Consider the following 15,156-nt stretch of genomic DNA (forward strand, 5'->3'; position numbering starts at 1 on the left):
GTACAGTTATGCATGAAGTATGGAGTTGGCCCTGTCCTCTTCCCACCTTGGTGTGAATGTCAACTGGGATTCACTTTCCAGAGACCCCAAGACTTGCTTTCTGCTCCGTCGTCTTCCTGTTTCACTTGGATCAGGTCCGCACATGTCAGATGGGGTTGAGGCATGGAGAGGAGGAACCAGAAGGTTTTAAAACTCAGAATCTGGGAACCAAGAGAGAGGGGCTTATCTGTGCCTGCACGTGTGTCTCCTTCATCAAGGAGGTTGCATGTGGAGGAAAAAGGTGCCCTGTTCCCAAGCAGGGCTGCAGGAAAGGGGCCACTGTGACTGAGGACTGCCATGTGGGAAGTTAAGTGAGGCCCCCCTCCAGTTGCCAGGGAGCAGAGGAGGAGGGGGAACACAGGGATGCAGGAGGGATGTTGTCAGTGGGTTTCCCTCTCTCTTACACGGACTGCTCCAGCTGGGTGGCTGTCAGGCACTCAGGGTTTTGATGTGAATCCCCTGCAGTCTTGTCATTTTGCATTCATCCCCTGCCTCCCACCACAAGCTCAATTACAGAGAAGAAATGGAGCCTCAAATAAGAGCTGCTGGGATGTCTAACGGCAGCATTGCTATTTGGCATTTCATGCACGCACCTCCTCCCCCGTGCCAGGATTCTGTTCTGCCACCTTTTACCTCCTGGGTCATCCTTTCATGGCTTCCGAGAGCAGCCTGCCTTCTCCTTACCTTTCCTGGAGGGTCTTTCTTGGGGTGCCAGGGAATGTACCTAAGCACAGGAAATATCTATGTAGGAGAGGAAGAAAAATCTAATTCTATATCCATTTTAATGCCAGAAGGACATGAGGAATGATGAGGAAGAGAAGTGACATTTGTTTAGAGCCCATTATGTTTACATCCTATTTAATAGGCTCTGGTTCCAAACTTGTTCCCTGATTTATCTTCATAATAATTCTACTGGATAAAGTTTTGTGGTAGAGGGAATGGAAGCACAGAATGGCTAGGTTAAGTAAGTTGTTGGTAGCAGACTTGATTCAAATCTAGTCTTTTTGTCCAGGCATGGTGGCTTATGCCTGTAATCCCAGCACTTTGGGAGACTGAGGTGGGTGGATCACTTGAGGTCAGGAGTTTGAGACCAGCCTGGCCAACATGGTGAAACCCCGTCTCTACTAAAAATACAAAAATTATCTGGGTTTGATGGTGGGCACCTGTAATCCCAGCTACTTGGGGGGCTGAGGCCAGAGAAATTGCTTGAACCCGGGATGCGGAGGTTGCAGTGAGCCGATATGGCGCCTGTACTCCAGCCTTAGCAACTGAGCAAGACTCCATCTCAAAAAGCAAAAGAACGAACCTAGTCTTTTTGACTGTGATATCAAGCACTTGGACACAGTGCTTGATATCACAGTCAAAATCTTACCCTCATTTTACTGTTGAGGAAGCTGAGCCATAGAGAGTTTAAAATTAATTTCCCCAGGAGGAGGTCGAGCCAGGATTTGATGTCCAGTCTTGACCGACTGCAGACAGAGCCTATGTTCCTGCTATAGAATTCCACCTCCATGCTCCTTTACCATCTGTGCAATGAAGAGCTAACTTCTCATGTGAAATCGAGCTTCTCTAATGGTAGTTTTGTAGATAAAGGTATTGCTGCCACTTACTTGGGAAGACCCTTTAGCATCTGAAGGGATCTTAGGAGGTAATCTAGCCTATCACTCTCTCTCCCAAAAAGATGACAGTTTCTCACTTTTCCCAGTCCTGTTCCAATCTGGAAGCTGTCCACAGAAAGATATGCCCTTATCTCCCTTGGTTGTAAATTTCAGGCTCTCATGCAATTTATTTCTTCTATAAGTCTAGGTTTAATTTCTGTTGCTACAGTTAATATCTGCTTTCTTCTATTTCTTAATTGATTTTCTGGTAGGATGTTTACATTTGTGGGGAATGAATTGTACCTAAGGAGTCTGTCATCTTTCTCTCCCATTTTAGCTACCACCATCTGTGACCTGGACACTCAGTTTCGTTGCCAGGAGTCTGGGACTTGTATCCCACTCTCCTATAAATGTGATCTTGAGGATGACTGTGGAGACAACAGTGATGAAAATCATTGTGGTAAGGGAACACCACATCCTGAATCCCTGCTCTGGAGAGGAGGGTCACTGTGCTCCCTTACAGGGCTGTATTGGTGGACAGGGTGGTTTTCTGATAGCCATCAGATTTATGATGTTCTAGCTGAATGGCTTCTTCCATCCACATGGTGGGGTGGAGTCATTTCTCTGTTCCATTCTTAAAGAGGTTGTTTGCTGTTTTCATAAGGATTCAGTTCTGCTGGAGGCACTTGATACAGAGTTAATGGGAATCTAAGGTCCCACTAACTCTGGATCAAGTGCCTCCAGCAGAACTGAATCCTCACGATTCATGGTCAGAAAGGATGGAGCCCAGACTCAGCTCCTGTCACTTAGTCACTCTTAGATTAGCCTTTGTCTTCTAATCAAAAATATGGGGAAATGGACCCTGCTTTGCTTTAGAGAGATGCTATAAGGATGAAAGGTGATGATAAGGAAGTAAATTTCTGAATGAATTCAGGGGGTTATTAACAGCTCTCCAGGCTTGGCCCACATGCCTGAGTGGGTGTGAGATTAGCCCGCTGAAGACACAAATCTGCACCTCTGTGAACTGTTTTTTTTTTTTTTTTTTCAAACCAATTTACTTCATTCAACTCTGTTATTATTAGAAGTCAGCAGATGGTATAGGCATTGAGTGAGCATCTGTTTTCTGAATGGACATTTTTATATTTAGAAAAACAGTGGGTTACAATTCCAAGGAATGATAGAGATTCTCTGGTCCAATCCTTTTGATTTCTACTTTCTAAAGTGACTGAGGTCTATAGTGGTCAGGGGGGCTTATTCAGGGTGACACAATTAGTTTGTGTCAGAATGGGGAACTGAAAGTCATGTCTCCTGTTTTCTAATCCTCCACTATTTCTGTTTCACAGTGCCTGCCTGTCAGTTTCATGAGACCCGTCTTAGTTAACGGTCCCTGGTCCCAGACTCATAGTTGCTGACCAACGAAGGAGACATTATGCAATAAGCATGGTGTGCCAGATTGGAGGCATGAGAGGGAAGTGAGAGTGGAGGCCAGACTCTGACCCAGACGTGGTGATGAGTTGGCTAAGCCCTACTGGGCCCTCTCTCCCTGTCCACAGGGGCAGGTCCATCCATACTGTGCTTATGCCCATGGACGCATCCTGCTTGATAATGAGCAGGCGGTTTGACTCACAGAGGGGCGGAAATAAGGGGAGCAAGGGCAGCTTGTGAATCGTCTCAACACAAGTTAACCAGCAGAGCAGAGCCTGGGCCACTTCCACACAGAATTTACCCCTAGCCTGGCTCTTGGAAGGTTTCTAAAAAATTCCATAGTTTTCCTTCTTCAAGTGCCTGAAAACACGTCCTTGGAATGTGCAACTATTTTCCCTTCATCCCTGCCATTTCCTTACCAGCAGTCTTAGATGGTTGAAATGTGTAGCTAGGTTTGCCCTAGTAAGAAGGAAATTCCATGTGGTTCCCTGCTTTTGGCGCCATTGAGCTCACGTGTTTGACCATTAAACAGTTTCAGTCCCCCGGATCCTCTGTTCATGGCCCCTTCTTACTAGTTTGAACTGAATTCATCCTAGGGTCCCAGTTAGCCCCTTCCTCTGATGCAGGTCCTCTTCATAAGTTTCCAAACTCTTCCTCATAAATATCTGATTTACCAGCTTTGCCATTAACAAGCATCTTGGGGAGAATGACTGAGACGGCTGCCTTGGGTCCCACGCTTGGCTGCTCCTGTTTTCTGGGGCTCTGTAAACTCCATAGGAAAGTTCTGTGCCATAGTCTGTTCGGGCTGGGATAACAAAATGCTTAGCCTAGGTAATTTATAAACAATAGCATTTCATTTCTCACACTCTGGAGACTGGGAGGTCCAAGATCGCAGTGCCAGCAGAATTACTGTCTAGTGAGGGCCTGTTCCTCATAGGTGGTACCTTCACTGCATCCTTAGATGGCACTTCTGCTTCGGGAAAGAAAGCAGGGAAATGCTTCTCTCTGTACACCAGCATGGCAGAAGGGGTGAACAGCTCCCTCCCACCTAGTGTCCTTATGATGACACTAATCCCATTCATGAGGGCTCTGTCCCCATGACTTAATTACCTCACAGAGGCACCATCTCTTAATACTATCACATTGGTGATTAAGTTTCAACATATGAACTTTAAGTTTCAACATATGAAGTATAAACATTTGAATTTTCCTAGCCTGCAGAGGTGAGAGAAATAAGTTGCTGTTGTTTACAAGCTCTGTCTGCAGCATTCTGTCTTCGTGATCTCCCCGGAAGCTTTGAAGGCTGTTGCCAGGGCGGCCTCCTTCCCCTTCTTGGTCAAGCTCTACTGATTGACTTTCACCAGGCCCCCTACCCTGCTAGAGACAGTGCATCTACCCACGTCCCTGGAGCTCTGCCCACAGAAAGTCCCAAGTCATGTTTCCTCCATTTTGGGAGCGCAGCACTGATTTTGCTCTCCCTGAGCGGAGCATCTCACAGTGATCAGCGCATGCAGACCTCTCAGTGTTCCTTTCCTCCAACCACAGGCTGTGTCTGTAGGAGTCCTCTCTGTTTCTGGAAAGTTCTACTCACTGGCCTCCTCTGTCACTGCTTCCTAACCTTCTTCCCATCATAGCAAGCATAGAAAATGATAATATAGGTGGAGAGCCCTGGGATGAATGGACAAGGATGCTCTTGTCAAGAGCAGCTCTAAGAGCCTGAGGTCTCCATATCTCAGCATACTTGTAACCCATTTGCAGCACACTCACTGGAAGCTGCTAAATGACCTCATGTCCCTGGTAAAAGTCTCTTCATTCATGCCGTCTATGGATAATTGGTGATAATGGGTCCATTTCCATCCTTTATGAGAGCTTTGACACCAGAGACGAAATTCTGAACAAGCTTTTGTCCTCACCTCTCTGTCTGCGGTCTCACCTGCAGAAATGCACCAGTGCCGGAGTGATGAGTATAACTGCAGTTCCGGCATGTGCATCCGCTCCTCCTGGGTGTGTGACGGGGACAACGACTGCAGAGACTGGTCTGACGAAGCCAACTGTACCGGTCAGTACTTCTTAGACTCAGTCGACAGCATGCATCCGTGCATGCATGGGTTAACATTATAGCTTTAAAGGATCGGAAAATCTAGGCTCTGAGAATTAGCTTGGACCTTAGAAATCAACAAGTGTCATGCTTTTCAAAGAGCTGGCCTATGATGAGATAAGGAGCCTGTGCCAGAATGTAAATCAACACCCAGCTTTCAACTGACTAAACAGTGTTCTGAGTGATATCATTGATTTGTGTTCTGGCTCAAGCTTCTCATTTATTCAGGACCAGTGTTAAACAGTTTTTAGACCAGCCCCTCGGCCGGGGTCCATACTTTAACTAAGCACTGAACTAGCTTATGTTTTTTAAAATGGAGCATCAGGGGGTTTCCCAAACAATAAAAATACATACTGTGTTTGTACCCATTACTGTGTTTGCACTCATTTTGGGTAAGATTTTATTAAAAGATGGAAAAAACATGAATGCAAGGCAAGTGCTAGGTGCTATGAGGTAGGGGTCATGTTCTAATTATTTTGTTGTGCTCACTTATGTTCACAACATTATTTTTATGAATGAGTGAATGAATGGTGGCCGCATATATTATGACAGGGCAGGGCAGGCTGGGGGCGGTGCGCAGTGAGTAGTGCAGAGTTGGGAAGCTTGTGGAGAAATGAAAACAAATTTCATTTTATAATAATCATTTTACCCCATTATAATTTGTCAAAAAACAAAAATTAAGGAATAGAAACCAGATTTTATTGCTCCTTGAGTGAACTTGCTCTACATCCTCCTCAAGAAGCTCTTAGTTCTGTCTTGAACCCCTTTACTGATTTTGCACTAGGGAGATAAAGATGTTTCATTTAAACATTTTATGGTCAGGACAGATCTGTTTTTACCCTCGGATAATTCAGACTTCATTGTGCAATTCATCGTTGAGTCAACTTCTCAATTATCTGAAGCCAGTTATTAATCTTGAGAATTATTGGACTTTTAAATCTCATGTCTTAACCTCCTTTGCCCCCAGAGTATCCCAGCACTTCCTACACTGCCCAGCATCTGGCAGCTCAAAGCATGCCTACTAATTTGTAAAAGCAAATACAAAGAAGGTACATCTGTTGTATCTCAAACCTAAGGATAAATAACTGTGCATTATGCTCTGGCTTAGACTTGCTTCCCCAAGGAGAGAGATGACCTCTTCTTTTATTCCTTTGTATTCTCTGCAATGCCCAGCGCATAATAGAGTACGCGCTCAGAGAACCTTTGTGGATTGAGTAATTTTACGCAACTGGCTTCCCTCCATTCGTTTTAGTTAGAGGTGACCTCATATGCCTTAAGGAAGTGAATGGATCTCTTCACATGTCATGTACATCACACGAGATATTCTGTGATGTTACCAAATCTTGTTCCCTTGTAAAGTCCATCCTTCCAGGTGCAGCCTCTATGTCTACACCTCTGCTTCTGAAAGACTGCAGCAAAATGTGTGTCTCTGTACAGAAGCATGGTTTATAGAAGGAGGAAGAACCGAGGCCCATAAAGGAGCTGCCATTGGCACAGGAAATACATGAATGCTGTTTGGAAGCTTTGGGTTTGGATGGATAATTAGTTAATAAATTAGAAGGGTGCACTTGGACATTGCAGTTTGTAAATTGCAATATGATTGAATATCTTGTTAACACAACTGCCTTAGTCAAATTTATGTGTCAGCAATGTGTGCCGGTGTTACAGAGGAATTGATAACTTCATTTCTGTAGGCAAGCTTGCATAAAACTCCTGTTTTTTTTTTCAATATTTTTCCGGTAAGGCAAACTGGAGAAAACTTAAGAGTCCTTGTTGCCCAACTGCAGCTTCGTTCCAAGGGCTGTTCTTACAAACCTTTTAAGGATGATCCACCTTCTCTGTCCTCTCAAAATAGCTGGAGGTCGAATGTGAGCTCATGGTGATGTGTGGCATGATACCTCATTTTCAGACCTACTAAATTAAGCTATGTACAGTGCCAAAAGAAGTAGGTCAGGGTAGCTGACCTCCCGTTGGCATCAGCTCAGATGCGCACTATGCTCTGCATCCACTTTGCTCTTCTTTTTCCCACTTTTGCTTTCCATGGGGCTGTTTTCTTTATTTGCCTCAACCCACTGCTGTTGTTTGTAAACATATACATCTGAATTCTGTTTTTTTTTAGGACAATTACCTGTAGACATTTTATGTGTATTCTTAACATCTTTCCCCTCTCCTAGATATATGAGGAATTTAGAATTTGATCCAAACCTCTGCCTACACTTCCAGTACTAAAATACCTAGTATTTTAACCACTAAATATTTAATATTTTAGTTTTATATTTAAAAACCCTCAACTTCATTGTTACTCTTTTTTATTTATTTATGTATTTATTTTTTGAGACAGAGTCTCACTCTGTCACCAGGCTGGAGTACAATGGCATGATCTCAGCTCACTGCAACCTCTGCCTCAGGTTCAAGCGATTCTCCTGCCTTAGCCTCCTGAGTAGCTGGGACTACAGGCGTGCCTCACCACACCCAGCTAATTTTTATATATTTTTTTAGTAGAGATGGGGTTTCATCATGTTGGCCAGGATGGTCTTGATTGCTTGACCTCGTGATCCGCCTGCCTCGGCCTCCCGAAGTGCTGGGATTATAGGTGTGAACTACTGCGCCCAGCCTGTTACTCTTTTTTAGTAACTACACTTCTGCGTAGGCACACAACTATTACCAGTTACTTTTGTATCTTGTTGCTAATGCCTCCCGTCAGTGTACACCCTTCAGTGGTTTTGCAGCAGGAGTCTATGAGTGGCAAACTCTTTAAGGTTTTAGTAGTATAGACATATCTTTAATCCTCAAGATGGGTCTGGGTTTCTAGTTTTTGGTGATTTTCCATGAGTATTTTCATAGAATTCTTCCATTTCTTCCTGGCCTCTTTTGTGTTGATTTGAATTCTGCTCTTAGTCATCTGTTCAAATAACAACAGACATTCTTTTCTTTCTAGTTAAGTTTTATTGCTCTTAGTTTCCCCTACGTAGTTGTGGAATTATTTTTATTTATCCTGCTGAGACTTTAAGATATGATAATTTTTCAAAAGACAACTCTAGGAAATTACAGTTACTAACTCTTCAGCTACTTTCTCTGGTCTCATCTTCAGCAGTTACCCTCACCCATTTGTTAGACTGCCTCATTCTGTTGTTCTCGTCCCTCCTGTTTCTATATTTGCTGTCTCTTACTGACTCTGCTAGAATCTGAGCTACTTCTCTAGATTTATCTTCCAGTTCAACAATTTTCTTTTCAGCTAACTTTAATCTGCTGTTTCACATATACCTTGAGCTGTTTTTTTTTATTTCCATGAGTATATGTTTTGTGTCTAGAATTTCTGTTTGGTTCTTTCTCAAATCGGCCTTTTATTTTTCAGTGTTCTTTCTTTACATTTTTTCTTCTATGTCATTAATCATTCAAATTGTGATTTTTTTTCATCACTTACTTTTTGTTTTTTGAGGCAGGGTTTTGTTCTGTCTCCCAGGCTAGAGCACAGTGGTATGGTGACAGCTCACTGTAACCTTGACCTCCTGGGCTCAATCTATCTTTCTGCCTTAGCCTCTTGAGTAGCTGGGACTATAGGCATGTGCCATCATGCCTGGCTAATTTTTGCATGTTTTGTAGAGATGGGGTTTCGCTGTATTGCCCAGGCTGGTCTCGAACTCCTGGGTGCAAATGATCCTTTTACCTCATCCCATCAAAGTGCTGGGATTACAGGCATGAACACCTGGTCCTCTTCTTATATACTTTTTTTTTTCTTGAGACAAGGTCTCACTCTGTCTCCCAGGCTAGAGTTCAGTGGCATGATCTTGGCTCACTGCAATCCCTGTCTCCCAGGTTCAAGCGATTCTCTTCCCTGAGCCGCCTGAGTAGCTGAGACTACAGGCATGCGCCACCAGGCCCAGCTAATTTTTGCATTTTTTAGTAGAGATGGGTTTTCACCATGTTGGCCAAGCTGGTCTCGAACTCCTAACCTCAAAGTGATCCACCTGCCTTGGCCTCCCAAAGTGCTGGGATTATAGGTGTGAGCCATTCTGCCTGACTTTCGTGCACTTCTTAATAGTCCAGTGCTTTGTAAGAACTAAGGCAATACTTTTTCAGTTTTAGTACTTATTTCATCCATTCTGCTCTGCTTATGCTTGGTTAATGCTTTTAACCAGGTGTTTTAGCAGATCTTGATGAATCAGGAAAGTTCTGAGTCAAAGATTAAATTGTAGGATAATGACCTATATTAGAAACTGGTATTAGGTTTACATGATTGTTTACCACATGAACCTCACCATTCTTACAGTTACAATGAATCTTACCATGCAGAGTATTCTTCCTTTTCTTCCCTAAAGTCTTCAGTCTGGATTACAGTCCATTTCTTCCATCCTTTAATTAAAAAAAAATTATCTATTAGGCATGCAATATTTACCAGGCACTCAAAATCAGAGCTAGTAAGTTACTGAGAAGATAGAAAAATCTAGAAAAAGATAATGCATTACGCATTCCACTCATACCTGGCCACTTGAATGAAATTGTTAAAACTGATTATGTTCTTTATGATCTCAGCTTCTGTGATAGAATCTGGAGATCTCAGCCATGCCTCCTAGAATTGTCACTTAGAAACTTCACTAGCACTCTGAAATTGTCTTCAATTAAAAATGAAATGTACAGGCTGAATAATAACTAGATTAGTATGGCGATCGGTTTAGGCAACTTTATATTTTATGAATGTGAGCAGAGTGTGAGGGATATTTTGAAAGGCTGTCAGGCTTGTGACACGAATAAATCAAAAGCATTCCAGGCGATGGCTGTTACTGGGGCAGAAACTCATGTAACATGCATGATACATTCATTCCTCTTATCAGAAATAAGCGTAGTTTTTAAAGATGTTTAATGGAGTCTGAGTGCCAAAGGTGGTAAATATTGAAACTACTTATAGTTGTATGTACATCCTGCCAAATACAGCCTTGGTTTTTGGAGAGATGGGAAGACATAGGTAATGAGCCACTACTTGTTTTAAAGTAGTTTGAAAAATCAGGTTCTTTGGATTTCTGACCATTGCAAAAAAATAGCCTCAAATGCAGTAGAAGTTCCTGAGGACATCATAAGGCCATTTCCCCAGTGTTTGAGAAGCTTATTGCCAACTGTCTCAATTGAATAGAAAACTACAGTTTGCTCTCAACAACCCACTTCTGTGTGTTTTGTTTCTTTCTGTTGTGGAGTCGTTTGTCCACACAGTTAAACTAACAGAGAGCCCATCTATCTAGGTTCTATTATTTTATGCTGGTTGTAAACAAGGCCAGTCCTGGCTTGCATTCAGCAATGAACAGACACAGTTTTCTGTTTCAGAGGAGGAAGAGGAAATCAGATGGAGAGGACCATTAGGAGTGATGGTTGGGTTTAAGGCATATATTATGCATTTGAACTAGTGTTTGAGATTTTGAGATGTTTCTAAATGACTTCCAGGTGGCCTCAGCCCATGTGTGCAGAGGAGCCTATTCATTTTTAACAGTGACTCTCTGTTTCACTAGTTTCTTTTTGGCTTTTAGTGATTATAGTGGACACCACATATTATTGGCTAGTAGATGTTGCCTCAAGTCTACAGAAAGACAATTTCATGTTCTTGGGCCTGCTTTCTCTGTGATTTTGGATGGCTCTTTTATATTCTTTGGGCCTGAGGTTTTTCACATTTGACATTATTTTTATTTTATTTTATTTTATTTTATTTTTTTTTAAGAATCGTAATATATGGCCTTCCAGAACTTAGCAGGGCCTTTAGGTATCACTGTAAGGATGTGAAGTTGAGGTCGCCACACAGTGGCTGCACCAGGTCCAGGACTCCGTCTCCTGAGTACAGGCTGCCACCCCCTATTTCTCAGCATCTGGATGAGTAAGAGGATTTGGGTGAGAAGGTAAACTACCAGGGCATAGTAGAAGTACAGGCCTTGGGCTGCCTTGGTGTTACTACTTAATGATCTTTAAGTTTCCTGTTCTCTCTGTGCCTGTTTCTCATTTGTGAAGGGGAATAATACTTACCTCATAGGTTGTTGTGAACAGCGAGTGATTTTTTTTAACGTGTGCATCTGGGCCTGGGCAATGGCTTGTGTCATGTTTATAAATCCATAGGCTCAAGCCCATCGAGGGGGCTGCCTTCCACTGCAAGGTCAGTCCAAGTGCCCAGTTCCCAGCCGAGGAGAAACCTGGGTGCTTCACAGTTCAGACCTTATTCCTATCTGGTGCATACCTCTTTCAGCTCACCCACTTGCACAGTTGGCGGGGGATGGAGATGAGGGGTGTGTGACTTTGTCTCTTGCCTCTGTTACAGCCATCTATCACACCTGTGAGGCCTCCAACTTCCAGTGCCGAAACGGTCACTGCATCCCCCAGCGGTGGGCATGTGACGGGGACACGGACTGCCAGGATGGTTCTGATGAGGATCCAGTCAACTGTGGTAAATGCAGATATTCCAGCTCCCTCCCTGAGCCTCCCCAGTGTCTGCTATTCAGTAAGAGAGGCAACAGAGAGCCAGGGGATGAAATGCTGTTCTCCTATGCCCATATCGCCACTCTGAAACTAAATAAGCCCACCTGCTTTCTGTGTTATACTGCTATATGATGCATCATGTAGTCTTAAGATTTGCAGGCAAGCAATTTGCCCCCCGCCACAAACAAACTATATAAAATGCTGTCACACAAACAAAATATATAAAAAATGCTTTTTGAAACCAAATATTTTTAAGGTTCTCTATTCTTCTGCCAAACATTCCAAATTTTCATGGCTTGTTAGTTGTCTACATGTTGTTATACATTCTACTCCTTTTGTGTTACAATATTAAGTAAACATATTTACGCAACTCTGTATTTTTCTGTAGTAAGGATTTTCATGGAAGATGCGTATTCGCTTTATATTACCATAACCTAGTTTGCATAGTTGCTTCTTGGTTGGACATTTGAGGTTTTTAGTTTTATACTGTTATGCTAGTACCACTATTCATGTCCTTGGAAATGGAGGCTTGATTTTTCTTTGAGATATTTCCTGAGAGGTGTTCTTCAGTATGGAGTTGTAAGGTGAAAGGTTCTGACCAGTTTTTGAGTCTCTCCATTACCAGATTGGATTTCCAAGGGATTATACTAAATATGACTCTACTAGTAATATGGTGCATGTTTCCCCAAGTCTCCATTGATATTAGATTTATATCTTTTTAATTGCTTCCACTAATGAAATGTGTGTGTTTACCTCATGTAATTTTGATTTATACCTCTTTTAAAATACTTTTTCTACTTAGTGACAGTAACCATTTTTTTTCAAATAGTGGTACTTGTTTACCGTTTCTGTTTTGATATCCTTTGGCTAATTTCCCAGAAATGATTACATTTTACAGGATTAAAACACATTTTCGTGCCTATACTTAATCCTCAAAGAACTATTCCACACAGAGCTCGGTTTGCAAAGTCTCTATGACTGCCCCATTAGAAGTGATTTTCTTTCTCTTATTTTTGAGACAGGGTCTCTCTGTGTCACCCAGGCTGGAGTGTAGCAGTGTGATCCTGGATCACTGCCGCTTCAACCTCTTGGGCTCAACTCATCTTCCCACCTCAGCCTCCTGAATAGCTGGGACTACAGGGGTGGGTCACCACGTCCAGCTAAGTTTTGTAGTTTTTGTAGAGATGAGGTTTTCGCCATATGGCCCAGGCTGGTCTCAAACTTCTGAGTTCAAGTGATCCACCCACCTCAGCCTCCCAAAGTGCTGGGATTATAGGCGTGAGCCACTGCACCTGGCCAGAACTGATTTTCAAGTCCAGTTCCTGGCAGTAATTTTTTGCTCAGGAGAAAGGATGACCTAGTACTAAAGATTCTGATCAGGATACCTCAGTTCTAGTTTACTTTGCCCTAGAACTGTGGTGAAACCTCAGGCTCTTCCCATTTCTAGGCAGACTTTCTCTAAAACGGCTTTGCTTTAGAATTCCTCCATAATTAAGCTCAGTGAGTGATTTAAAGAGCTTTATAAAACTAAGATTTTATAGTCAAGACTCATATTGTGCTTTTTCTATTCACTGACACTTTTCTTTTTCTTCTAAAAAATATACTTAGGTCAGGTATGGTGGCTCACACCTGTAATCCCAGCACTTTAGGAGGCTGAGGCGAGAGGGTGGCTTGAGCCCAGGAACTTGAGACCAGCCTGGGCAACATGGCGAGACCTCACCTCTACAAAAAATACAAAAATCAGCCAGGCGTAATGGTGCATGCCTGTGGTCCTAGCTACTCAGGAGGCTGAGGTGGCAGGACTGCTTGAGGATGGGAGGTAGAGGCTGTAGTGAACTGTGATCACGCCACTGCACTCTAGCTTGGGTGATGGAGCAAGACTGTGCCTTAAAAACACATGTGCATGTGTGGGCACGCACACACACACACACACACACACACATCAAAATAGAAATTTTCAAAATGGAAAATGTGCAAAAAGGTATAGAATTAAAGGTTGATCACCTCACCTGCCCAGTTCCCACGTTTTCCTTATGGGAAACAAGGTTGTATAATTCTTCACAATCTTTTTGTGCACATATATACAAATTAAAATCTACTCTGTATTATTGTCCTATTTCATACCCATAATATTTAAATTTGCATATTGTTTTGCACCTTGTTTTTTCACAGAACTGTATATCTAGGGCATAATTTTTATAGAGCACTTCTTCCATCTCTTTATAGCTAGTGTTCCAGTGTACAATAATTTACAAAACAGCACCTTACTGATGGACAGTTTTCAATCTATGTCAAACAGTGTCGTAGTGCAGCACTGGTACTTAGGTTAAGTACAAGGTTGTAAACCTTTATTTACATAATTTTTTCAATTGTGTAAGTAGAATGCATTTATACAAAAGAGCAGTTACTGGGTCAAAGTATATATACATTTGTCATTTTGCTGGTTATAGCCAAATTGGCCTCCCCAGTGGTAGTACCAGTGTATACTCCTGCCAGCACTGTATGTGAAATCCTGCCTGTTTCCTCTGCGTCATTCTTTTGTATTGTTGAATTATATTTCAGAGAAGAAGTGCAATGGATTCCGCTGCCCAAATGGCACTTGCATCCCATCCAGCAAACATTGCGATGGTCTGCGTGATTGCTCTGATGGCTCAGATGAACAGCACTGCGGTGAGTTCATTCCTTGCCCGCGGGAAACACCCAGGCCTGGTGATTGTGAGTGAAGAGCTTATATTGGACTAAATCCTTTCATTTCCTCAGTACCTGCTTGTGGTTAGCTTGTAACTGAGTTGACCCCCAAGTACTTGGCTAGGACTCCTGGAGGTTGATCATGGCAGGGAGACATGGTTTGGTTAAAGGAGAGCAGGAAGGAAGAAGGGCAGGATTGGGAGTGATGGTGAGCTTAGTTTGTTCTTCAGTGAATGTTATTGTTTAGTTGAAATATGTTCTATGAATTGGCCAGTTGTTTTGAGTTGGCCACTTATTTCTACTTGATTGGTTTTATTAGTGTTGCTGAGTATCACTGAGGGTAGAGTAGGGGGTGGGTGGGCATTTTTAGGCCAGGTGACTCTTTTTATCTTCAGTTTTCTTTAGACCCAGAAAGATTGCCTTGGGTCACTAGTGCTCATTTTTGATTATATACTGGAATCACCTGGGGAGCTTTAAAACCTTCTGGTGCCTGGACCTCACCCCCAGAGATTCTGATTTAATTAGCAGAGATGTGGCTGGGGCGTTGGGACTTTTATGGTACTCTTGGTGATTCTACTGTGCAGTCCAGGTTGAGAGCTAATGTATCAGTGCAGGGAGTGGCAAACTAGCCTGTGGGCAAAATCCATTCCGTAACCTGCTCTATTAAATGAAGTTTGATTTGCATACAGTAACGACTGTTTGCTTACATATTGTATATGGCTGTTCTCAAGCTGTAGTGGTGGAATCGAGTAATTGTAACGGAGGTTGTATGACCTGGAAACTCTGAAATAGTTGCTTTCTAGTTGTGTTAGTTGGAGTTCTCCAGAATAGAACCAACAGGATATGCATATACACACA

At 42.7% G+C, this 15,156-nt stretch overlaps 1 protein-coding gene across 1 annotated transcript in view; it reads left to right on the forward strand.

Annotated features, from left to right (window-relative positions):
- SORL1 (sortilin related receptor 1) overlaps window positions 1-15,156 on the forward strand; it is a 175,587-nt gene that overhangs the window by 114,854 nt on the left and 45,577 nt on the right. The window contains exons 24-27 of the mRNA XM_017523565.2: window positions 1,975-2,097; window positions 5,002-5,121; window positions 11,453-11,578; window positions 14,173-14,280. Coding sequence (XP_017379054.1) covers window positions 1,975-2,097; window positions 5,002-5,121; window positions 11,453-11,578; window positions 14,173-14,280 — 477 coding nt within the window. The remainder of the gene's footprint in view (window positions 1-1,974; window positions 2,098-5,001; window positions 5,122-11,452; window positions 11,579-14,172; window positions 14,281-15,156) is intronic.

Source organism: Cebus imitator, unplaced genomic scaffold (assembly GCF_001604975.1).
Source record: "Cebus imitator isolate Cc_AM_T3 unplaced genomic scaffold, Cebus_imitator-1.0 Scaffold28, whole genome shotgun sequence".
In the NCBI taxonomy this organism is placed as follows: Eukaryota; Metazoa; Chordata; class Mammalia; order Primates; family Cebidae; genus Cebus; species Cebus imitator.